The sequence below is a fragment of the Schistocerca piceifrons genome, chromosome 7 (genome assembly GCF_021461385.2).
Source record: "Schistocerca piceifrons isolate TAMUIC-IGC-003096 chromosome 7, iqSchPice1.1, whole genome shotgun sequence".
Classification (NCBI taxonomy): domain Eukaryota; kingdom Metazoa; phylum Arthropoda; class Insecta; order Orthoptera; family Acrididae; genus Schistocerca; species Schistocerca piceifrons.
In genome coordinates, this window is record NC_060144.1 from 149,012,532 (window position 1) to 149,040,113 (window position 27,582).

Sequence of the window (27,582 nt, forward strand, 5' to 3'; positions counted from 1 at the left end):
TCTGGGATATAAATTAACCATTCGTTGTTTCATTTTCAAAAAGCATTTCTTTGGTCCAAAGTGGCCATTACTTAAATGTGTATGCCATATGTACTTATTAATTAGTTCATCTGGGATATAAATTAACCATTCGTTCGTTGCAACATGTCGTCTAAAATATAAAACATTGTTTTTTACGAGATAGTGCTGTCAAATGTCTGGAAAATCCTTATTTCTCCACTTGTGTTTGATTCCTAGTATTTTGGGATCCTTGTCCTGTTCTTTGCCTATGTTTTTCAATGCTGTCGTAATGTAGATTTCGAAAGGTACTTGTTTCATATAGTACATTGTAAACTTGGTTTCTGCTGCTTCCAAACCTATGTTATTGGATTCACCCTGTGGACATCGTGATAAAGCATCTGCTAATACATTCGCTGGCCCTGGTATGTGTGTAACAGTGAAGTCAAATTCTTGAAGTATTAACATCCATCTGGCTAACCACCCATAAGTTAGTTTGGCGGATAACCGAAATTCTAATGCTTTGTGGTCAGTGTATACTTTTGTTTTTCTTCCGAATCGGAAGTATCGAAAACGTTGGAAGCCCCATACAATGGCCAATGCTTCCAGCTCCGTGACTGAATAGTTTTTCTCACTTTTTGTGAGTACACGACTGGCAAATGTAATTGTTCTATATGATCTTAGCCCTGCCTGTTCGTGTTCTTGGAATAAAACAACTCCTAAACCTGTTTTCGCCTATCAGTGGCCATACAAAAATTTTGTGTTAGATCAGGATGTGCTAAAATCGGTGCTGTTGTTCGTGCGTTTTTCACTTTAAAAAATTCTCATTGGCTTGTTGATCCCATACCAATGGCGTGTTTTTTCCAGTCAATGCACATAGGCGTGGTGTTGCGAGAAAGTCGATCCAAATAAATTTTTTATAGAATCCGGTGAGACTTGTAAATCCTCTGAGAGTTTTATTATTATATGGAGTACAGAATTATTTGATTGCCGTTTGTTTTTCTGGGTCGGGCATTACCCCTTTCTCTGAAATTATGTGTCCTAGAAATTTGACCTCTCACCTTCCAAATTTGGATTTTCTTATATTTACTGTGACCCCATGCTCTTTCATGCTCTTTAAAAACTGATTGAATGTGTCGTTGTGATGTTCCCAAGAGGGTTCTGCTATAATCACATAATCAACATAACAAGAAATTCTTTTGTAAAATTTCAGGACTGAGCATAGTATTAAATCCCTTATAAACGCTTCTGATGATATGTTTAAACCAAATGGCAATCGTTTAAATTAGTAACATCTACCGAATACGATAAATGCTGTAAATTTTCTACGTTCTGGGGCCAATTCTACTTGCCAGAAACTACTCTGTAAATCAATTGATGAAAATATCTTAGCACTGTGCAAGTTTTGTATGAATTGCTCTAATTTTTCTGGGCGATCTGTCTCAGTGATTATGATTGTGTTGATCTGTCTGGAATCAAGCACTAATCTGATGCTCCCATCTCGTTTTTGTACAATATGGAGCGGGCTGTTATATGTGGAGGTAGCTGGTTCAATAATATCATCATCTAACATTTTAGATACCTCCAGGAATACTTTATTCCTGTAGCTTAATGGGATCGTATAGGGTGGCACTCTAAATGGTTTGTGCTGTTTTACTTCAAACTTGTACTGAAAGTGTTTAATACTGCCACTCTTAAGTAAAAATTCCTCTGCTTTATGTCGTAAGATACCCTCTAATTCTCTTTTACTGTGTTCCGAAATACCTTGAACTTCTTGCAATTTTTCGTCGATTTCTGTATGGCCTTCTAACATGAGTTGAGGCGATTCCCCCTTTTGTCCATACCATTCTAATTCTTCATCCTCTTTATCTCGCATCATTCTAAATTGTTTGTTTATAACTGGTATTTCCTCTAATTTTAGCTTTTGCTCGAAGAGAAGTGTGACATTCCTGAATGTTGCCGGCCGCGGTGGCCGTGCGGTTCTGGCGCTGCAGTCCGGAACCGCGGGACTGCTACGGTCGCAGGTTCGAATCGTGCCTCGGGCATGGGTGTGTGTGATGTCCTTAGGTTAGTTAGGTTTAAGTAGTTCTTAGTTCTAGGGGACTTATGACCTAAGATGTTGAGCCCCATAGTGCTCAGAGCCATTTGAACCATTTGAACCTGAATGTTACGCTACCTTTCCCCATATCTATTATCGCTCGTCTCTCATTTAAAAAATCTGCACCTATAATCAAATCTACAGTTAGTTTAGGTATAATCACGAAGTTGGCTTCGATATTTTGCCCTTGGCACGAAAGAGTTAACCTTGTTTGTCTCGTAACATCCGCAGCATTGTTTCTAATAGGACCTCTTACTTTAATCTTACGTGTTTTCAGAACTGGCAATTCCTCATTGGCATTACACTACATGAATAAATTTTCTGAGATCGCGGTCAGTTCACTTCCGCTATCAATTACAATATTGATTGGGATATGCTTTACCATGACATTCACAATTGGTTGAATTTGAAAGGGTTGGTTCTGTTCTTCTTCTTCTTGCATCAACGAATCCTCCACTGAATCATACATGAGTTTTTTCAGGAATTTCCCTTGTGAATTCGAACTTTCTGTAGGATAAGCTTCGACTGCTACTTCTCTCTCTTTTATTTCCTCTTCTCTATTTCTTCCTTCATTTACGCTTTCTTCAACATCCTCTACTTTTTCCTCATCTTCATCTTCTCCTTCTTCGTCGCTATTACCACATAATCGCATTTAAATGCTCTAATTATCGCTTCATAACTTCCTTCATTATATACGTTGGTTTGTGTGCCCACTAGAAACTTATTTTAAACTTCTGTCGACTGCGCATTATCCTTATTGAATTCGCATTCCATGGTTTCCATCTCAAATAGCTCTTCAATACTCATTACTTCGTCCTTTCCTCCTACATTCGTTGTGCATGCCTCTGGTAATTCATCTTCCTCGTCAGTATTCTCCCAATTAATTTCGTCCCAACACGATATTGTTATTTTCCTGTCTTCGTTTTCATCTGGTCCCTGCGGTTTTGTTTCTTCCTTCTTCTCTTCTCGTGATAAGGTATTTACTTCTCTGTTAAAGGTGCTGCAATTATCCTGGGTCGGTGCGTCATTCTCTTTGGCATGGGCGCTTAGTTGTCAATTCGAACGTTTTTCGTGGTTTGGTGGTCTTGCCTCCACCTCTTCTACCTGTATTCTCTTTTCTTGCTCCGCTTGTTGATATTGGTTTCTTTGTTGATAATTTGTCGGTCTATTGGTTCTCCAATACCCGTTCTGGTTGTCATTGTTCCCTTTGTAATAGTTGTTGCCGGTCCTGGGTGAATTATAGTTATTGCCATATTCTCTTCTAAATCCATAACCGTTTCTTTGTTGAAATCTGTTGTCGTTTCTTGATCCGAAGTTATCACGTGGTTCGTAATTATTGTTTCTTCGTACTGTGTCTTGTGGATTCCACTGCTTTTTGCTTTCGTTTTCACGTGCGCTTTGTCTTTTTCTTGCGTCATCTTCCGAAAATATAAACTCTAGTTCCCTTAGAATTCCTTTAAATGCTTCGACGTCATTGTCTCCGCGACCTACTAATGATTGCTGGTATTTCAATGGTAACTTTATCGCGCATAATTTGATCAACTCTCCATCACTGTATGGTACATCTAAGCATTAATTTTTCTGTGCCATTACTTCGAAAAATTTCACGGTACTCTTCTCTCCTGAATTTTCAAAATATGTGTTCTGTAATAATTCGTACTTCACTCTGTTCTGGGCTTCGCTGGACCAATATCGTGAGAGAAACTTCTCTCTGAAATCTTCGTACGATCGGCATGTCGCTACACCATTCTGCATGGTTTCTGGGACTGTTCCTGACATGTGTGCACATATAAAGTCTAATTTGTGTGCTTGCGTCCAGTGTTCTGGTAATCCTACTCGGGATTGATCAATAAAAGTTCGTGGATGTAATGAGTTTCCTTCTCGAAAGTGCTGAAATTTTCTGACTGTGAGGAAATGATCGTTGTCGTACTTGGTCGTAGTTCCATATGAAACTCGCGATTCTTCGCCACTTTTGTTTCTGATTATTTCTCCCGTCGTTCTTTCCGGTTGTGGTAGATCCATTGTATATTGTCCACTGTAACTTTCACCTACCCTTGCTTCATATCGTTGGTGTGGTACGCAATAATTTTCTTCCATCGGTTGTGAACGTGTAGCTGAATGCATTGCACTGTACCCTTCGCGACCTGGCTTTCCATTGTCACGTATTGGTTTGGTATCTTGTCTGGCTAACCTTGCCGCTTCATTGCACTATCGAAACTGTCTTTAAACATACATTTGTGGTTCTGCATGTGTTTGTGATGCAGTTTGTTCATCAAGAATTTCGAAACGTGTTTGTTGCTGTGCAGGCTGTCTGATTTCACGTATGTTACTTTCTGCCTGTGACTGGAATCGTAAATGCGTAATATCTTCGTTAATTGCTTGTTTTTCCGGCGGTGTTACAGATACGGATGTGGTTGCAGACTCAGTGCTTGTTCGATCCTGTTTATTACGCTCTTCAATAGTTTGCAAGAACTCTGTTCGCAATTTCTGAAATTGTTGCTTCGTTTGCGCTTCTATTTTGACTATGCGGATATCATATCCTTTCAGCGCTGCTTTTGTGATACGTTTGTGTAACACACTGTTTTCAACAATTTCACGCGCTGTACCTGCTGCTTGTCTAGTAATTACGTTTATCTGTTTCTCTAGTTTCTTGACTTCTCCCTGGGTGTTGTTACGTAATGTTTTGATATCGTCCTGAGTGTCATTACGCAATGTTTGTACGTCCGCTTGTACCTTGTCAATGTCTGTTCCCAGTTGATTGTGACCTGTTATTAAGTTTCCTATCACTTCTCGAGATTCTTTTGCCTCGTCTTCAATATGAATTAGGTGTAACTGAATTTTTTTGTTTTGTTCTTTAATCTCACGCATTTGTCTCGTGGTTTCTGCATTCTGAATTTGAATTTGGTTCGCTATTTCTTTATTTTTCCTTGTCATGGTTTCCGTAATTTGTTGTAATAATTCTGCCAGATTTGTGGGTCCTATTGCGTTTTCTTCCGACGTCCTACGCTCTTGTTTTCGCCCAAGTGTTGGTTTGCAACCGATTGCATTGAACTGTGCGGTGACACGTTTCTGCTCAAATTCCTTGTACTCTGTGGTGAGGGAGCTCTGATTACTTGTACTATGGGTTCTACGTATTCAAGACGCAAGTTAGAATCCTCATCAACTGTCTCTCTACTTTCCTGCTCCTCTGTCGTATGCTGACCTACGTTTTCTGGGCTTGGTGTACATTATCCTCGTTATGGTGCGTTATCTGTCCTATTTCTCGCGATACTGCATCGTCTGTTGTACTGTCCTCTATTCTCTGTCCATCTTCATGCTGGGTCTCTACCGCAATTCGCTCAAGGTCTCGATCTGCCATTGCTAATCTTTCCGAATCCCTTATTTTCTGTTTTAAAAGCAATTCACGCGCCCTACTTCACGTCAACATGCGCTCATACGATCTCACGCGTTTCATAAACTTTATGATCACACGACTTGACACTTATTATACCCAAGACTGACAATCCATTCACTTACTTGTTGGATCGGAACCAACTTGTCAATGATGTATCCGCCACCTGTGCGCTGGCTGCCGGATTTGCTTATCATGTCAGGGTTTTGATGGAAGGTGTTGGATTTGCCTGACACCTTACATAGTAATTAGTAATTAGGAGGATGCTCCTTCCTACGTCGTACAAGCCCACAGCCACCTGTCTGATGAAGCATGAAACGTGGTTGATCTGAAAACGCCACCTGCAGCTAGTCAGTGGGCGGCCAGTTGCCATACAGGCGTCCCAAGTCCAGGCTTCGTCGCCGATGTACGGCAGTCAGCATGAACGATATAATTTAATCACGGCGGCACGCTAACAGTTTAGAAACTCGGCCGTTTCAAGAATGATCATGCCCGCCGGTCGCGGTTCGCGGTTCTAGGCGCGCAGTCCGGAACCGTGCGACTGCTACGGTCGCAGGTTCGAATCCTGCCTCGGGCATGGATGTGTGTGATGTCCTTAGGTTAGTTAGGTTTAAGTAGTTCTAAGTTCAAGGGGACTGATATCCACAGCAGTTGAGTCCCATAGTGCTCAGAGCCATTTTGAACCAATGATGATGCCCTTTTGTACGTCAGATAAATCGCTCCATTCTCACATTACGACAAAGGCTGCGCTGTTTTGCGCATGCCCCTGGTAGAGTCTTATGTAATTTACACTAGTGCCGGAACCTGCCATATATGTGTGGTTAACGCACGTAGGCGGTGTACATATTAGTATGATTGGATCGTATGGTTCTGATACACGCGTTGGTTTCCACGACAGTGCTGATTTGGATATTTGTTCATATTTCATGCATAGAAGAAATCCCAGAAGTTTAAGTCTTTTTTCGGCAACGACCTGTGCAGGCAGTGTAGACCACTACTTTTCAGCACTTCGTAATTTGACATGTAGCTGTGATAACTGACCTTCATAATTCATCATAAGCAATGCAGATAAAAAAACATTGCGTTTGTATATAGATTTTGATCTAACTTTCCAGTTCGCACACGCGTATATGACCATCTGTATGATGTATCTATGGTCTAGGAGTAGCGAATTTGATTAGTAAATAAAACATCCTTGGTCCGGGTTCTAACCCCATCATTGCTTAAATTCGGATTAAATGTAAATCCAGCATAAGAAGTCACCTTTCTTATGCCAGCAGTATCGTCAAAGAGGACGGACGAGCGACAAATGTTCAGGGTACTCTAACAACCCTACCACAACAAAGGTCAAAAATTAATTATGATTGTAGTGTTGCTCACGCTGCTAAATATTGCATTTTCGGGCAACAACAAAGTCATATTATGTGGCAAGTGTCATTAGAGCACAGTTAATGAAGTCATTTCTTGAAATGATGGATAAACTAGGCACTCATCTTTTCGTGTTTCCCACGCTGGTCTCGTTGTGAACTCATCGCTCAATCGTCGAAAATCTAGGTAGTGATGATTCAAAGCTCGGATGCAAAGAGGCCTAGGAGTTATTCTGCGATATTCAAAAGTTTTATAGATGTGTTTCATAAACCATTCTTGAAGATTAAACTTTAGCAAGTTAGGACAATGGTGAAGAAAGAAAGTAATCAGCAATCCGAATTTAAGTTACGCTTATTTTTTATTACTTTAGTTGCAATATCACGTAACTCGTTCCAAAACATTACTTCACAATATAAAATATACTTGAAAATATCTTCCTCACTGTTAAAGTTCACATTTCATAAACTGACTACAGTTTGCGTCTTTTTAACATGACGACCAAAGCTTGACTCTCTAATAACCGCTTACGCGCCCAAAAATCAGAGTTACAAGTACGTCAAAGATCATAGTGACAAAAGAAAGAATACACATAAGAATAATATCATTGCAATATAAACATACCGATGTATCGAAGTACCTTAATTAATTACATTAATGAAATCAAATCTGAATGTTGTCACAGAAATATGTTAACTATTTTACAGAAACACAGTAGAATATTGCTGGTATCGAGAGGTTGAGGTGAGGTGCCGTAATGGTTACGTAATTCAAGTACCATTACAGTACTCTCCTGCCCTTGGGATGGGAAACTGCCCGAAGAGGCCGAAGAACGGCGTGGGGATGCAGATGGCAATGGAAAACACTGCATTATAGACACGTAATGTGTATTCACAGGAATGTGGCCTGTAACTGAAAAATATTTTAGAATGATCTCTCCAGTGACAAGAGATTCCGGACTAGTTCTCCACTCCGATCTCTGCGAAGGCACTGCCAAGGGCGAGGTAACCATAAGAAAAAGACGCTATAACGAACGAAAGGGTCACGTTCTGCGAGTCGGGGCGTGGAATGTTAAGAGTTAGAATGTGGTAGGAAAGCAAGAAAATCTGAAAAGAGAAGTGCTAAACCTCAATCTACATATAGTGGGCGCTCAGTCAAGCGAATTGGAATGATGACAGTGTTCTGGTGAGATGAGTATAGGATAATACCTGCAGCAGCAGAAAATGTTATAATGGGAGAAGGATTCGTTATGAATAAGAATGTAGGGCTCAGAGTGAGATACTGCAAATTGTACAGCGATAGGGTTGTCCTCATTAGAATCGACAGCAAACCAACACGGACAATAATTGTTCACGTATACATGCCGACGTCGCAAGCAGAAGATAAAGACATAGAGAAAGCATATGAGGACACTGAAAGATACGTAAAGGCAGACAAAATCTAATAGTCACGAGGGACTGAAATGCTGTTGTAAATGGGTGGATTAGAAGAAAGGGATACTGGAGAATGTGGACTTGGTAGTAAGAATGACAGAAGAGTAAGTCTAATTGAGTTCTCCAATAAAGTTCAACTAGTAACAGCTAATACACTGTTCAAGAATCTCAAGTGGAGGAGGTACACTTAGAAAAGAAAGGGAGATAGGGGAAGATTTCAGTTACACTTCATTATGATCGGGCAGAGATTCCGAAATCGGATACTAAATTGTAAGGCGTACTTTGGAGCAGGTACAGACTCAGATTACAATTCAATAATGATGAAGAGGAGGTTGAGATTTAAGAGATAAAACGGGAAGAAACACTGCGCCAAGAAATGGGGCATGGAAGCACTAAGGAGTGTAGTGATTCGCTTGGAGATCTGAGGCTATAGATACTGCGATAATGAATATCTCAGTAGGCACATCAGACGAAGAGAAATGGACGCCGCTAAAAAGAGCAATCACAGAAGTTGGAAAGAAAAACATAGGTACCAGAATGGGAAATGCGAAGAAACTATGGTTTCAGAAGAAATACTTCAGCTGATCGACTAAACAGAGAAGTATAACAATATTCAGGAATGTAGAAATACAAGACAGAATTGAAATAAATTGGAAGTGCAGAACCCCTAAGGCGAAACGACTACGTGAAAAATGTGAAGCAGTCGAAAACAATTATTGTCGGATAGTATGACTCAGCATAGAAAAGTGAAAACAACCTTCGGTTAAATTAAAAGCAGAGGTGGTAACATTAAGAGTGGAATGGGAATTCCACAGTTAAATGCAGAGGAGAAAGCGAATAGGTGGAAGGTGAACAGCGAAGGCCGCTATGGGGGGAAGGGGGGGGGGGGACCGCTGCTGACGAGGTAGAAGAAGAAGCAGTAGTCAATGGAAAAGGTAAGGGATCCAGTAATAGAATCCGAATTTGAAAGAGCTTTAGAAGACTTATGATCAAATTAGAAAGAAGGAATAAATAACATTCCATCGGAATTTCTACAATCATTGGAAAAAGTGGCATATGGTGTGTAAAATATATGAGATGACGATATACCGTCAGACTTTCGGAAAAAAGATCTACACGGTTCCTAAGATTACAAGAGCCGACGGGTGCAAGAACTATCGCACAATCAGCTTGGCAACACATGTATCCAAGTTGCTGAGAAGAATACATGCAGAAGAATGGAACATAAAACGATCTGTTAAATGACGATCAGTTTGGCTATATGAAAGGTAAAGGCAGCACAGAGGCAGTTCTGACTTTGCCATTGATAATGGAACCAAGACTGAATAAAAATGAAGGATATGTAGACCTAGAAATGCGGTTGTAAAATGCTGCAAGATATTCGACTTTCTGAGAAAAATAGGGATACCCTATAGGGAAGGACGGGTTATATACAATGTTTACAAGAACCACGAGGGAAAAATAAGAATGAAAGAGCAAGAATGAAGTGCTCGGATTTGAAAGGGGATAAGACCTATTTATACATCGAAGAAGCAATGACGGAAATAAAAACAGGGTTCAAGAATGGAATTAAAATTCGAGGCGAAAGGATGACAGTGATAAGATTCGCTGATGACATTGGTATCCTCAGTGAAAGTGAAGAAGTATTACAGGATTTGTTAAGTGGAATGAACAGTTCAATGAGTACAGAACATGGATTGAGAGTAAATCGAAGAAAGACGAACGTAATGAGAAGTAGTAGAAATGAGAACAGCGAGAAATTTAACATCAAAGTAGGAGATCACGACGCAGATGAAGTCAATGAATTCTGCTATTTAGCAGCAAAATAACACAAGACTGGTGGAGCAAGGAGGGTATGAGAAGCATACTAGCACAGGCAAAGAGGACATCCTAGCCAAGAGAAGTCCACTGGAATGAAACATAGGACTTAATTTGAAAAAGAAATTTCTGAGAATGTACGTTTGGAGCAGAGCACTGTATGGTAGTGAAACATGGACTGTACGGAAACCAGAAACAAGAGATCAAGGTATTTGACATGTGGTGCTACAGAAGAATGTTGAAAGTTAGGTAGAGTGATAAGACAAGGAATGAGAAGGTTATCCGCACAATCAACGAGGAAAGGAATACATGGAAAACGCTAACAAGAAGGGACAGGATGTAGGACGTGTTAGGACATCAGCGACTGACTTCCACGGTACTACAGGGGGCTGCAGAGGCTCTGTAGAGGAAGACAGAGCCTCTAATACATCCAGCAAGTGCTACTCTGAGATGTAAAGGTTGGCACAGGAGAGGAATTCGGGGCGGGTCACAGCCAACTAATTAGGAGACTGTGTAAATGTCACAGAGCAGTACAGCCGAAGTTTTGTGGACATACATAGAAAGTCATATTGTCATATAGATCGCATACGTGGCAAGGCTGTAGAAGCTTCCTCAGTCATGGGGCATCTACGTCTCTATTGTTACAGATGAGGTGTCCGTGAGATGGAAGTCGCTCAACTTCTCGTAGTGGTTGCTGTTGCACTATAAGTTAGAGAGATGTATTTGTAGTTTTTATGGACATTGTTTTTGTTTTCTCACTGTTTATTTTTAGCACTACAGAACTAGTCAATTCATCCAAATTAGTAGCTGTCGGTTGTAAATTTAATGGTTTATCTGCCAGAGGACGATATCACCAGCAAAATCCCGATCCGTATGCCTAGATTGCTCATTTAAACGAATGCCCGCGCTACCGTTGTCCATCGAAACTCTTTATGAATTCCACGACAGATATAATGAAAACGAATGGTACAAATTCTACAGTCGTCTGATGCATTTCAGAATAGTAAAGAGGGGAGTGTTCTCATCTTCTGTTGTTATATAGCAACTCGAATCTACACACATCAAGAAAAGTTTTGCATCACCGCAGTTCCCAGAACTCCTGAAGAAGACGTTGACTGTGGATATTGTATTACAGACGAAGTCCCTTTGACTGTTCAGAGATGTCACTAAATCCGCCCAAAGATGTAAACAGCCATGCAAGAGCAGTGCCTATTAGACAGAGATGGTCCAACAACCGATGAGTTCGAGTCATTCCACCATGAAGGGGATACACGGCTCGTGTTGTCTGTAGTTCAACCATGCCTAGACTGTCAACACCGTGGTTCCATCGCGTCCGCATTGTTACTAGAGCTCTCATCAAGGGAAGTGTCGAGGCGTCTCGTACTGAACAAAAGCGATATTGTTCGGACATGGTGGAGATACAGAGAGACAGGAACTGTCGATGACATGCCTCGCTCAGGCCGCCCAAGAGCTACTACTGCAGTAGATGACCGCTACCTACGGATTGTGGCTCGGAGGAACCCTGACAGCAACGCCTCCATGTAGAGTCCTGCTTTTCGTGTAGCCACAGGACGTAATTTTACGACTTAAACTGTGCGAAATAGGCTGCATGATGTGCAACTTCACTCCCGACGTCCATGGCGAGGTCCATCTATGCAACCCCGACACCACGACACCATGCAGCGCGCTACAGATGGGCGCAACAACATGCCGAATGGACCGCTCAGGATTGGCATCATTTTCTCTTCACCGATGAGTGTCGCATATGCTTTCAACCAGACAATCGTCGGAGACGTGTTTGGAGGCAACCTGATCAGGCTGAGCGCCTTAGACACACTGTTCAGCGAGTGCAGCAAGGTGGAGGTTCCCTGCTGTTTTGTGGTGGCATTATGTGGGGCCGACGTAGGCCGCTGGTGGTTATGGAAGGCGCCGTAACGGCTGTACAATGCGTGAATCCCATCCTATGACCAATAGTGCAACCATATCGGCAGCATATAGGCGAGGCATTCGTCTTCATGGACAACTCGCGTCCCCATCGTGCACATCTTGTGAATGACGTCCTTCTGGATAACGACATCACTAGAGTTGCCAGCATGTTCTCCACACATGAACCCTATCTAACAAGCCTGGGATGGGATTGGAAAGGTCTGTTTATGGACGACGTGATCCACCAACGATTCTGAGGGATCTGCGTCGTTTCACCGTTGAGGAGTGGGACAATCTGCACCAACAGTGCCTTGATGAACTTGTGGACAGTATGCAAAGACGAATACCGGCATGCATCAGTGTAAGAGGACGTGCTACTGGGTATTAGAGGTACTGGTGCGTCCAACAATCTGGACCACCATCTCTGGAGGTCTCGCTGTACGGTGGTTCCACATGTAATGTATGCTTTTCCTGAGCAATAAAAAGGGTGGACATGATTATCTCTATTCCAATTTTCTCTACAGGTTCCGGAATTCTCGGAACCGAGGTGATGAAAAACTTTTTTTGATGTGTGTACATACAGGTTTCTGAAAACACCATTGTGATAGTTATGTACTCAATATAGGTTTACAATATTCCTGAATGATTTTCGGTGAATACTGCCAAATGCCTTTTAAAATTCAGAATGTTTAGATACAATGGACATTTGAATTCCAAGTATTCTTCTGTTACATTTCACAGAACAAATATTTGTTCGGAGCAGGATCTCCTAGCTCGAAGGCCACCCTGTTCTTCTGTAGTCGACAATCTGCTGCTTCTTGTATTCTTTACAGAGAAAGCAATCACAATGCTAACAGATATTTTCTAACAGATATTGCACTGATTGGTAAGATGGTGAATTATGCGCGGGAGCTCCATATTTCAGAATTTCGGGACAGATTTAATTCAGATTAGCTGCTTTAGTAGTTTCAAATGTCGTTATTGTTGCTCACATCTCTGCTTCTGTGATATCATCTGTTTTTCACATTAGCTCTTACTTTTCTGGCTCATTTTCTAATTTGTTAGCAATACGTGAGGTGGGCTGATTTAAGGTTTTTTGAAGTTTTAAACCAATGGGCAGCTTGTTTATCTTTTGTAATCAGAAGATTGCCGTTTCTGTGCTTTATGACATTGCTTCAAAAGCTGTGAGCTCCAGTAAGATTTCTAACGATACTGTGTAATGTCCTGGTGTTATTTCGAGAGGCAACATTTTGCGCCTCCCTCCCTTTCCGTTCAAACCACTCGTTTTTGTCGGTTCTTTTGACTCTGTGGTCGAAATGAGCATGTTTTCGTCCAGCTTTCTGAAGCTCTTCTTGATTTTTAGCTGGATCACGTTGTCAGACGCCAAGTACGACCTTGCAGCCATCGCTCTTTCTGTGTTTCCCTCCGACGTCCAGTTGTCTCTTCAACACATTTACTCAAAGAATCTGTGAATTTAATCATTGCGTTTCGACGTCATCAGATAGATCTTGAAGTGTTGGAAGGATGGAATATACAGGTTTGTCTTTGTGTATTTTACAGGAACGAGAGTGGAGTTGCTGAGCCCAAGGAAACTGGATACGTCCAACGAAGGTTTCAAAGACTGGAAATTTATGTCGGTGTTAACGTGGGGCGAGAGACCATCTGGAATTTGGACAGTAGAAATCATCGACAGGGTACGTAACTCTATTCAGTTGTACCAAAAAATCATTAGAAAACCTAAGAGATGGTAGAGACATGCTTTATAATGTGACTCGTTATACAGGGTGTTTATAAATTAGTTATACAAAATGTTTGATACAGCACAGAATGCAGTGTATCTTCAAGTTTTATTCGCGCGTAACAGTGTTAGTTCCCGATATTCCCACTAGATGGCATGCGCAAATGCGTTATTCCAACAGTCGTCATGGAGTGTTATTATGGCGCAGGGTTTGTGCAGTGTTATCCATGCTTGCATGAATCCAAATCCGCTAATACAGTTCAGAGAAAGATCAGCACTAAATATAGGAAGCTCACCACTTCAAAGACAACTGTTTCACCGAAATTGGCTGTATGTCACTTAGGACGCCGGGTCACGATCGTCCAGCAGTCTCTGATGTAGCGGTTGAAGATGTTCGACAGTCTTATGTTCGTAGTCCAGATAAATCAATGAGACTTGACAGCTTATAATTGAATATGCCTAATGTTACAGTGTGAATGGTATTATAGAAACGCCTGTCATTCAGACACTACAAGTTGGAACTGTAACAAGCTTTAAGAGTTGCTTCATCGGATTTGGCGGGAAATTGATTGCAGTTGGGACATTTTTGTGATACACAAGGCAGCCATATTGAACATTTCTAAATAAATCATGAAGACATGCTACGTTCAGTGCTGCATCAAAGATTTCTGCACGTTATTTACCTTTGTCACAAGTAAAGGTTACTTTTGTATAACTAATTTGTAAACACCTGGTATATTTTTCGATGTAGTTTAGACATCTGTTGCAGTGTGGTGGCGATAGCTGTGGTCCTTGATGCACTCGCCGACTTGCTATACTTAATGGAACATCAGTGTGATTTAATGGAAGCCTTCAGAGAGCACAGAGTCACTGTTGCCTCCAGTTACTTTTTTCGGCCACTTTTCGTAAATATTGTTTTTAAATATTATTGTTAGTCTCTTGGTCCCCACTGAGTAGCCATTTTCAAAACTGATTACTCGACGTGATGGCATATTGTAGTATATGCACATCCTGTGCATTGCAGACGCTGAAGGCAATGAAAAATTTCTTTCTTTTAACTCTGCTCTTATTTGTATTTCACAAAGATAGTGTAACTAGTTTTGCTTTCTGTAGTGCACTGCGTTACATTCCATCACCCGCTAATAAGACTGCTGCCGTACTCTGGAATAGTTAGATCTATGTGGTATGTTTCATCTGCCATAAGACGGCAGAGGCATTTGCCAAAATTTCCCTTAAAAAGCGTAAAAAGTCTCAACTGTAATTAATCGAAGACTGTTTTGACATATTAAACTGAAGCGACAACCATCGAATGGAGAGGTTTGTCTTCCTCAAGCCGTTGCGTCGTGTAAAACATGGTGTGGACGACGTAAAGGGGGCTCCGCAATGTCAGCGAGCTAGAATACCTTCATTTAACGACCGCTAAGTGCAGCCTTTTGAATTAACATCCTCGCCAGCTGTGGGTGGTCCTAAGCCAACCGGTTGCCTAGGTGTAGTTTCTCCAACAAGAAATCAAAACGTCCTGAATCCCGCGTCTGAACCTAGCCACTGCTTTCATTCTCAATCAAGATCATCAGAAATGGCGACCGAGAACTTTGGGCATAAGAAGTCGCCATCGTTCTACGAACGGCCGTGTCAGAGAAAGCGGAGGAACAGACGGAGTTCTGGGGCACTCTCCTGCACTCGAGACAAGAAACTGCCGCTCAAAGACGAAAGAATCAGGAATGATCAGCGGCATGAGGAGGCAATGAAAACTACTGCATTATAGAAAAATAAGGTGTATCCACAGGACCATGTGGCCTGTAATTGAAAAAGTGTCAAGATAATCTCTCCATTGGCAAAAGACTCCGGATTAGTGTCCCATTAGGACCTCCGAGAACGGACTGCCGAGGGGGAAGTGAGCATGAGAAAAAGATGCTATAACAAACGAAAGGGTAAGATTCCAAGAGCCACGGTGTGGAATGTCAATAATTAGAACGTGGTAGGGACGCTAGAAAATCTGGATAGCAAAATGCTAAGACTAAATCTACATATAATGGGAATCTGTGGGTAATAAAAGGACGAAGATACTTGGCTCGACGAATAAAGGGTAATATCAACGGCAGCTCAGCAGAAAGTGGTATAACGCAGTGGTCGTGAAACTCCGGCCCTCCTGCCATATGTGGCCCGAATCAAATGTTCGTGCGGCTCGCGGTTCTCAGTTGTATTTTATAGCAACATGCATCAAGCAACTAACACCTGAATCCCAAAAATCAACTAACGTTAAGAGCTATTCAAATGGTTCAAATGGCTCTGAGCACTATGGGACTCAACGTCTAAGGTCATTAGTCCCCTAGAACTTAGAACTAGTTAAAGGGGAAAGGGGAATGTCTTATTCTTTGTTTTTCAGTGCCAACAACTGATAAGGGGGCGCTTCTAGCACCTACCAGCTGCTATGATACAAATGTCAAACGGAAGTAATATGGATTCGAGAATGGGCTTAATAGAGAAGATCATCATCAAATGTGGTACCTGCTTGTAGCAATAGGCAGTCAAATTAAGGCAATGTGATGGGTATATATACGTGATCGTGTTTCATACAGCAGTTGATGTTGTTAATATAACGTACTATTTTATGCAGGTTACCAATTAATAGTAAGATCGGTAGGGGAAAGCGTGGTAAAGTGGCCAGCACGGGAAAGTGGCTATTGCATCCTTTTTGTCCCGAATAGCGCTGGTGCCTGCAAAGACGTGCTCAGATTTGTTCTGACATACATCACCATTGTTGTGAGTTAGACTGACAGAGGGTGCTTGTTTAGTTAATTTCTAGTAAAAACAGTTTTGTTTTTGAGTTGTATCATGTAAGATAAGTCGTTTATATTCTTGTTATCTGACTTGCATGCGGAGTAATAATTTTTTTTCTATATGAATGTTTAAATAATGTCTTTTGGCCTACAAATGTAGTTCCCTGTTATTTACTTCTGTTTTATAGTTCCTTCTGTGGACCACTAATCTCGAAATGGTGTCCAGTGGGGAGAAGTAGTCCTACTACTCGTCGGGAAAAGTGGCCAAGATGTTCACTCCAATATGAGCTGGTTACTCCCCAAAAACACGCATAGTTCAAAAGATAAAACTGATTTCTAAACCCTTTTATATGCAAAGCTATCAGCCGTATTTCTGTCTCTTTGAGACAGTGTTGTATCAATTGAGCTATATTATTTAAAATCTTACATGCCCTATTTAACCTAATACATAAGACCGATTGTAAGCTGTCTACGGCAGCCGCTTGGGATTCTGTGAGATACTTGGGCGTGAAGACGCCCAGAAAATGTGCCCAGAGATCAGAAAAACCAACATAGGATCTTCTTGCGATGGCACTGGTCACAGTACTCGCTTAGTTACGGAAAACAGGGCACTACGTAAGTCTTCAGGAGAATTCATGTAGTTCCACTAACCTATACTATTTTTGTTTTCTCTAAAAAATGCTTAGTATCGGTAAGCTTCTATCGGTAATCATGGTTTGGTAAAAACTGAGTGGCCACTTTAGCCAGCTTCCTTTCCCCTCCGGCGCTACAGTGCCAATATTGGCTCTTGAGTGGGAAAGTTTGACAACCATTAGTATAATGGGAGTAGGATACTAATATACGACAGTTACTGTGAACAGTTACTGGTAGGGTTGATCTCATCAGAATCGACAGCAAGCCAACGACGAAAAAACCGGCTCAGCTAAGTGTGCTGACGTTCCAAGCTGAAGGAAAAAAAAAAAGTCTTTGGAAGTCTTAAGATGAAATAGGGCAGAACGGACAGACAACTTCCACCGGAATTTCTAAAATCATAAGGGGAAGTGGCTACAAAACCCCCTTTTCACCTTGGTGTGTGGACTGTATGAGATTTGCGACATACCATCAGACTTTCGGAGAAACACTATCCCCACGATCCCGAAGACAGCAAGAGCCAACAAACACGAGAATTATCGCACAATCAGCTTAACAGCTCACGCATCCAAAGTGCTGACTACAGTAATGTACACAAGAATGGAAAAGAAAATTCAGGACCCTTTAGATGAAGATTAGTTTGGTTGTAGGATAGGTAAAGCACCAGAGAGGCAGTCCTGACATTGCGCTTGATAATGGAACCAAGGCTTCAGAAAAATAAAGGTACGGTCATAGAATTTGTTGGAAGAAGCGTTCGACAGTATAAAACGGTGCAAGATGCGCGAAATTCTGAGAAGAATAGAATAAGCTATAGGGGAAGACGGGTAGAACAAAGAGGAAAGAATAAGACTGGAAGACCAGGAAAGAAGTGCTCGGATTAAAAAGCGTCTAAGATAGCGATGCAGTCTTTCGCCTCTACTGTTCAATCTGTGCATCTAAGAAGCGATGACGAAAATAAAATAAAGTTTCAAGAGTAAGATTAAAATTTAGGATAAAAGAATATCAATAATAGGATTAGTTGATAACATTGTTATTTTCAATGAAGGTGTATGAGAATTTCAGGACCTATTGAATGGAATGGACAGTTTAATTAGAACTGAATATGGATTGAGAATAAACCGACGAAAGACGAAAGTAATGGCAAGTAGCAGAAACGAGAATAGCAAGAAACTGAACGCCAGCACTGTTGATCGCTAGCAGACGAAGTTACTGAACTCTGTTACCTTGGAAGCAAAATAAACCATGACGAACGAAGCAAGGAGGGTACAGAAAGCAGACTAATACAGAAATGAAGGCTATTCCTGGCCGAGAGAAGTCTACTAGCATCAAACATATGCCTTAATCTGAGGAAGAAATTTTTTGAGAATATACGTTTGGAGCACAGCATGGACAGTGGGAAAACCTAAACAGAAGAGAGCAGAAGCATTTGAGATGTGGTGCTACGGAATAATGTTGAAAATTAGGTGAACTGGTACAGAAAGGAATGAGGTGGTTTTCCGCAGAATCAGCGAAAAAAGGAACATATGGAAAACACTGACAAGAAGATGAGACTGCAGGGTAGGACATCTATTAAGACATCAGGGAAAAACCTCCATGGTACCATAGGGATCTGCAGACGGTACAAATTGTAGAGGAAGACGGAAACTGGTATACTATAAATAGTTGAGGATGTACAGTACAAGTTTTGATCTGAGATGAAGAGATTGACACGGACGAGTATGTCGCCGCATCAAACCAGTTAGGAGACATTGCCCACTCGAAGGAAAAAGAAAAGGCTTATGAACTGCACTGGACGCAGGACCTCCTGTCTCGGCGGTCGGAAACTATGGAGAAATATCTGTTAATGTGGCATGTAAGTCCCCTTTAAAAAAAAACGAAGATAAATTTCTAACAATAACTACGTAACCAAAACTCTTAATTCGATTAGTTTCTCCGTTTCTCACGAAAATTTTACACTCCATTACATTATTTCTACAAACGAGCAACTAATCCTACGCCGTAATACTGTGTATTTTTATGGGGTCCGAAAAAGAATATGCCGTACAAACTACACTCTAAAAGAGCAAACACACTAGCGACGGATCGCAGCGATAGCGCTGCAACCAGTCGCTCGCTTCGACCCTGTCACACTGAGCTATTCGCCAAGCAATTTCATCCGGTACCACGAAATTCACTGTGCCGAGAATCTCTGCTACGGAAAACCAACTGCTACATTTGGCAGTGGCGCCAGTTGATCTCCATATCTACAAGAATACTTGCAAGAGAAAAAATGAAGAAAAGGGAGTTGTAGTTTATTAAACTAATATCGATTCGCTTTTCTTGGGAATCGTAGGTTACTTTACAAAATACATTAGATCTTCCGCTGACGGCAAGTGTTTTGCGTATATCTTTCCAGTGTGCTGATCCAGTTCCTGTTTTTATTTGTTATTCATCAGTTATTTTTCATTCGTCAGTTTTATGGTTTAACTGCAAGTATATACACAATTTTTTATGCAATCTCGTTGGTTCCATAGAAATGCTGCCAATCGCACCACTGCTGATCACTTTAACTCCTGTTATAACCTGTTTGAGGGAGGGTTAGATTATATGAAACGACAAGTGATTTGAGTATACCTGCGTAATAGATTTGCTCTAAACGTTTGAATTAAAATCTACACTTAATGTTACGGTACCTCATTCTTTTTAAAACATAAAAACCTTACTAGTTCATGTAATTGTTTAATAAATAACACAAAATCATCAGATGGAGACCAGCGTATGGTGACCACTACTAGGAGGTGCCCATAAATCCTACTTCTGCAAAGCAAGCTTCGAAACGATAAACAGTGCAAAAACGGAGCGTGTCAGTATTTTATATTTGTTTCATTTCTTAATGTAAATGGCAACTCCAGCCTCAGCATCATTCTTACAGCGGTTCGTGGTCCCTGAATAACTAAAAATTTCAACGTTAAGTTCTTTCTTGGGATGGACACAGCGAAATAAAACAAAACTGGGAAAAACACTTAATATCTAGACAAACAAGTCGCTGCCAGGATGACATATTGCCGAAGATCGCATTACATTCACCAGGTTGCCTAGGATTTCCATGCAGTCCACTCTTGCGCCCTGCCGTTAATGTACAGGGATTGAAAAAAACTTGGGAACACCGCGAGAAACCATTGCTTGGAGATAAATGCAGAGGCTAGATAAACCTGCGGGCTGCAATGTTCTGTTGATCACGAACGGGACCTGTTCTGTGTCATCAATACGTAGTAAGTGTTAACAGAGAAGACAACAGTTTTCTGTGCAGTGAGTGCATAATGTCGGAACCAAGTAAATTTGAACGTGGGCGTATTATTGGTGCTCGTTGATGTATACTTCCGTAACAATGGTAGCCGATGTGTCTGGTGTTTCAAGAGGCACGACGCTGAAGATTTATACTGCAAGCAGGGAAAGTGGAAAACATGATCCGCAAGTCACAACGCGAGCAGAAGTGTATGTTTAGTGATCTCGGCGATGGCCATCGAAGAGGATTGCAACGAAAAGTAAGAGGACGACAGAGGCTTAAGTCACTGCACAACTGAAGGGAGAGCTCCATATGCAGGCAGTTACAAGACGAGCTGGAATTTCATAATCACCCATCAATGATACAAATGCCCGTAACAGCAAAATGTTACGCCGAAACCATAAAAGCTGGACTAAGGAACAATGGAAGAAAGCTATTTCATCTAATTTGGTTTGTTTCACACTGGCCGAATTTACGTCCCAACTTAAACATGGCAGGGCTGCCATATAGTGATATTTTATGGACCCCAAAGCTACTCTACAAGGCCGCTTTACTGCCAAGGGTAATGTGATAATTTTGGCTGATCTGGTGCATCGAGTGAGACAATGATTGTTTTTAAGTGATGATGCCGTGTTCCAAGACTATAGGGCCCCTGTTTATACCACTCGCATCGTTCCAGAACTGGTTTTGTGAGAACTAGTATGAAATACCGCATCTCCCATCATTAGCACCAGATTTCAACATTAATCAGCTTTTGTGGTGTACTTTCGAGAGAAGTAGTCGCTATCCACCTCCATCATTGTTATCTGAATTTGCCACTATTAGGTAGGAAGGATATTGTAAGATTCCCTTGAAAAGCCTAAAAACCTGAATCCATTCAGATACAGCTGGTAGCTGTTTTCAATGGCAACTGTTATCCTACATTTTATAAGGCATGCTAATGTGTTGTTTCTGCGGTGTTCCTTTACTTTTATCCCCCTCTGTAAGCAAGTAACCCTCTCTCTCTCTCTCTCTCTCTCTCTCTCTCTCTCTCTCACACACACATACACACACACACACACACACACACACACACACACACATATATATATATATATATATATATATATATATATATATGTGTGTGTGTGTGTGTGTGTGTGTGTGTGTATATATATATGTATATATATAATCAAAATCTCAGGTCGCCGTCCTAAGAGTACGTTGCATGCCACACCGCCTCTGTGTTCGGCGAAAGACTTCGGAAGTCCAAAGTAATCTTCACGTGTTCTTTATTGCATTGTTATGTGCGAAACCTTGGGAGTTACGTCTGATGTAGCTAACAGTCGAGATCATCACCTGAACACAGAAAGCAACTAATCCGTCCAAATATCGTGAGAATTCAGGGCTAGTGCTTGATGGAGGTACAGAGAGCCTCAGTAGTTTAATATTCCTACTGGTGTAGTTAACAGTACTTTTCCTGCCCGTTTAACTAGAAGGCTTGCGCCTTTACACATCAGCGCGCTTATTTTAACAACTAGAAAAGGAATGTACATTTGTGTGTACTCATACAGGAAGCGAAAATGTGGAAAATGGAAAAGTCACTATGAACTGAACACCTCTTCAGTTAAGTTCTTCACGTTTGCACTCATCTGTCTCTTATTCGTATCAGCTCTTATTTTTGTGTTTCTATGGGTTTTTTGTATTCATTGCTAAATGGATCATTTTCGTCTAAGAACCTGTACTGCAGTCTACATTGACGATTAGTTCTCCGCGGAGCGAGTTGTGGAACGGAATATTTAATACGCTTTCGTACCAAACCCATACAGTGAATTATTGACATTAGGAAGGAGATATGGAACAATGTACGCCTGCGCCAAATAAGAAATATTTTCTCGAAATATCTTCTTTCTAAGACCGATTGTTTAGGTTGGGTGTCGAGTTGCGAAATAGGAAAAAATGCCGCACCCAAGTGCAAAACAACGAATATTTGATTCATGCACTTAGCATATCTTAGTAAAACATTTTTGACAGAGCACCTACGTTACATAATGAATGATTCCTCAACATCTCCCGTTTTTAGGACAAATACTCTCGACTGGGCGTCGAGACATCGATAAAATTAACCTGTTGAGTACCTTTAGGAGTTCAATTTTGAAAAAGTCTTTGTTCATGTAGAAAGTAATCTCTTAAAAACGTCATATTGTTAAAGTTATTCAATATTTGTAACGATAATATTTACAAAGAGATACAAAACAAAAAATTAACAGTAGTCTGGCGAACATAATCTGTTCTCTAGAAAACAATTCGAGTATTGAAGCCATTAACCGATGATTCCATATGACTACGCTACGCTCCTAATTTACTCTACTGGTTTCAAATGCAGATACTGACCCCTCTGTCTTTGTCTGCAGCAAGGCGGCTCAGCGAACAACAGCGGAGAGCTTATCTCGGCGTCGCTGATTCTGCACGGCACCAAGGATGCGCCTCAACATCTGAAGAGCGGACCCAGAGCTTACGATGATGACTACAACCACGTGCACAGAAAGGTAGGCACATGTTCTCCGGTTATGCTCTAGAGAGAGCCGAAAAGTAAACGAGGTCATTTCCTGACGCAGTTCGTCCCTTATCCCTTTCTCGACGGATACACATCGTTCACAAACCAACAAGACTCATTCTGATATCAGCGTCTCTGTCAGGTTTTTGTTGTTGTGGTCTTCAGTGGGAAGTCTGGTCTGATGCAGCTCTCCGCCATAGCCTCCATCCATTTCAGTGTGCTTACTATGCGCGAGCCTCGGTCTCCCTCCACAATTTTTAACTTCACACTTTCCTCCATTAGCAACTGACTATTCCTAGATGTCTCAAGATATGTCCTCTCAGTCAATTCCTTCTTTTAATCAGGTTGTGCAAATACTTTGCGGTTTTCCGATGACGTAATTCTTTTAGAGACGGCAAGAGGACCAGCTGGACGGAATGGATAGCGTGTTGTAGAGATGAATATAAACAAAAATAAAACAATAGTAATGGAATGTAGTGGAATTAAATCAGATGATGCGCATAAAATTAGATTAACGTATGAGACACTAAAAGTAGCCGATGAGTTTTATTATTTGGTCACCAAGATAACTGATGGGCGAGGTACGCAGAATATAAGATGCTGGCTGGCAGTAGCTACAAAAGCGTTTCTGAAAAGGAGAGAAGTGTTAACATCGAATATAAATTTTAGGAAGTCTTTGCTGAAGGAATTTTTCTTCAGTGTAGCCTTCTACGGAAATGAAACGTGAATGACAAAAAAGTTAAGACAAGAACAGAATAAAATATTTTTAAATGTTGTGCTACAGAATAATGCTAAAGATTACATGGGTATATGGCGTAACTAAGAAGGATTCCGTATCTCATTAGATACGCTACATTCTCGTCACGACATTCGTCAAGTAGCTCTCTCTCTCTCTCTCTCTCTCTCTCTCTCTCTCGTGGCCGCGACAGGGGAATAAGAGCGTCCCCAAAGATACTGATGACTCTTTGTTGACAACTGATTGTTTGGTATACATGCCATCGGGGTGTTGGCTTTCACGAAGAAGATTTTTGGCGTGTTTATAATGTAATTACTTTACGTTTGAAGTCGCCTGACTTGTCGTTTGTAAGATAAAGAGCAGTAGCGATAGCATGGTACACAATTTTTCTGTTCCTTTTATAATCATCTTTACGTTGTGCCTATCTGCGACTCAGCGTCTCCGCTATATGCTGAGTAGCAACTTCCCTTTTCACAATATTGTTAGATTCCATCCTGGATTTTCCACTGTTTGACTATATGCACTGTATGCCTTGGTTGGAAACAAACTTACTCTCTTCACTCGGAGTACTTGCTGTTGACAACAGTAATGCCCACTTTACTCTTTCTTTCTCTCAACCCTACATTCGCTACTGATAGGTTATGTCTCGGGTTTGTTTCGCGCAGGTATCGTTACTAGTAGCTTAGCAGTGATACAGAGAGGTTACCGATGGATAGGTGGCTGAAACGCAACTCGTGTATGGGTCTCTACAGGAAAGATACATGCCGCCTATATGAAAGGGGAAATGAGGAGTAACTCTACAACTATCGATAGCTCCGGCGGCAAGCCAGTACTAAACAAAGCGCCGAAAGGTCTGAGGAATGCGTAGAGAGGCTCTACAAGTGAAACAAACTTGGGGACAACAGTGTAGAAAGAGAAAGTACGCGAAGATGAGATGGGAGATATGATAACCGTGAAGAAGCTCTGAGAGGCCTAAGTGGTAAGAAGTCCCCTCAATAGAACATATTCCCTCAGAATTATAGAAACCATAACCATAACCATAACAAAATTATTCCACCTGATGTGCAACATATATGAGAGAGGCGAAACACCCTCAGAATTCAAGTAGGACGTTGTAACTGAAATTTCAAAGAAGGCACGTGATGACATGTGACAATACTGTTGGACCTTCGCTTTAATAAATCATATTCGCAAAATATTGACACGAATTATTTACGGAAGAACTGAAAAAAATGGTAGAAGCCGACCTCACAGAAGATCTTCTTGGGTTCCGAAGAAACATAGGAACACGTGAGGAAATATTGACCTTACGATTTACAATAGTATATACACTGGAGTCCAAAATTAAAGCAACAAACGGAAATTTTTCAAGACTGATTTTACTTTGCTGTAAAACAGTATAAACAGGTGGTAGTAAAGTAGAAACAACGTAAAGAATAAAGAATGTAAGCAACTGCAACATGCATAACGGCAGAAACAAATGTTGTTCGTTTTTTCAAACTTTACGGTTTTGCACACACATTTCGACAAGTGGTTCATGTGCACAGTGTGGGGTGTTACTACCTCTGGCAGCAATACAGTCCTGACAATACAGGCCTGACAATACAGGCCTGACAACGACGGGGCATGCTGTGAATGATGTCATCAGCCTCACGTTGAGGCAACAATGCCCATTCTTCATGCAGAACTGCTCCGGAGAGTGGTCGGTGGATGCTGACGTGATGCAGGCCGTCTCCCTAGTGCATCCCAGACATGCTCTATGAGACTGAAGTCGAGAGAGCGAGGAGGCCCCGCCATTAATGCAATATCTTCTGTATTCAAGCAAATATCAACCACCCCTGCTCTACGAGGTCGAGGATTATCGTCCATCAGTACGAAGTCTGGTCCCACAGAACCTCGTAACAACCGCGAATAAGGTCCCAAGATCTTGTCACGATAACTGACGGCAGTTAAACCTTGCCGATTTAGCCGTACTGCTTCATGAAGAGGTGTTCGAGTGGTCAACATAATCCCTGCCCACACCATTCAGAATCCTCCACGATATCGCTCTCTTTCCACAATGTTTGGGTCCCGAAATCGGGTTCCACGTTCCCTCCATAGACGAAGCCGTCGAGAATCACTGTTCGGACTAAATTGGGACTCGTCTATGAAAACAACATTGGCCGACCGTTTGACCGCGTAGGTGGGATGTTGATGGCTCCACTAAAGACGTTCCTTTTTGTGAAGACGCATCAGAGGTAGACATACAGGATGTCTCTGAAAGCCACTCAGCTGAAGCCTTCTAAACACCGTTTCCTCGATACAACAATTCCATGGATCCTGCGAGCTCACAAAGCAGTTGCGTGCAGCACCAAGGTGTTACTTTCGTGCTCTTACAACCAAATAACGGTCCTGTGTTATGAAGTCACACTTGGTCGGCACTGCCCTGGTCTTTGGGATACAGTTTCGGTCTCTAAACATTCTCGCCACATCTGAGAAACAGTAGAATGATCTACCTAAGCCATCGGGTCACACCCATTTGCTTTGTTTCTTTTCCTGGCCTTCCACTGCAGACAGTATGGTAGGAATCTTCTCTGTGCCATACTGCACCCTCTGTGACTACGTAGACAGCGACTGTGGATGTGCAGCTACCCGGCTGACACTACCTCATTTCATAGGTGCCCTGACGTCATCGTTGGAGCGGTTGTCCGTTGACCGGAATACCATCTTCCGTGCGGAATACTATCGTACGGACATCTGGTTGACAGTTGTATGATTACATCATCAATTAGACACAGGATGGGCAAACAGCGCTTTGTTGTTTTAAATTTGAACAAGAGTGTAGATTGAAGAAAGGCAACCCTAAGTTTACAGCACTGTTGGTTTACAGAATGATTTTGACAGGGTTGACTGATCTACACTCTTAGAAAATTTGAAGATAGCAGGCATCAAACAAAGGGAGTGAAAGTTTATGTACGAATTGTACAGAAAATAGGCTGTTGCCATGGCAGTCGAAGGACATTAAAGGGAAACCGTTATGGAGAAGGAAGTGAAGCAAGGACTTAGTCCATCTCCGATGTTATTCGGTCTGCACACTGAGCAAGCAGTAAAGGAAGCCAAGGACAAATTCAGAAAGAAAATTAACGTCCAGGAAGAAGAAATAAAAGCTTTGTGGCTTGCCGATGTACGTGCAATTCTGCCAGACGCCGCAAAGGATTTGGAATAGCAGTTGAAAGATATCTGTACTGTCTAGAAAAGAGATTATAAGATTGAATATCAACCAAAGTAAAACAAGGGTAATGGAGTGTAATTGGATTAAATCGGGGGAAGGTGAGGAAATTAGATTAGGAGATGTAAAAGGAAAACAATACAGGAATTGTGTTATCTGTGCAAAAAAAAAAAAAAAATAATAATAATAATAATAATAATAATAATACTGGTGGTGGCCTAGTAAGAAAAGAATTGTGGAAAAAGAAGAATTTGTTAACGTATAATATCAATTTCACTCTTAGGAAATCTTATGTCGAGGTATTTGTCTGGACTCTAGCCTTGTAGGGAAATGAAACGTAGACGATAAGCATCCCAGACAAGGAGAAGCTCTTGATATGGAGTGCTGCAGAGAAAATGCTGAAGATTTAATGGCTAAATCGAATACCGAATGAGGAGGTATTGAATTCGAATAGGTGGGAGAACTTGACGAAAAGAATGTATCAGATGACAGGACAGCACCTGCATATAAAGGAATTGTCAACGTTGTTGTGGTGGCAAGTGTGTGTGTGTGTGTGTGTGTGTGTGTGTGTGTGTGTATCTGTGTGTGTGTGTGGCGGGGGGGGGGGGGGGGGAGGGGGGAGGTTAAAACTGTAGATGGGACATTATCTAGCGTCGGCGCC

General features: G+C 41.5%; 1 protein-coding gene across 2 annotated transcripts in view; it reads left to right on the top strand.

Annotated features, from left to right (window-relative positions):
- LOC124804929 (neuroendocrine convertase 1-like) overlaps window positions 1-27,582 on the top strand; it is a 499,313-nt gene that overhangs the window by 454,296 nt on the left and 17,435 nt on the right. For both annotated transcript variants that reach the window (XM_047265304.1, XM_047265305.1), the window contains exons 12-13: window positions 13,589-13,722; window positions 22,835-22,969. In XM_047265304.1, coding sequence (XP_047121260.1) covers window positions 13,589-13,722; window positions 22,835-22,969 — 269 coding nt within the window. The remainder of the gene's footprint in view (window positions 1-13,588; window positions 13,723-22,834; window positions 22,970-27,582) is intronic.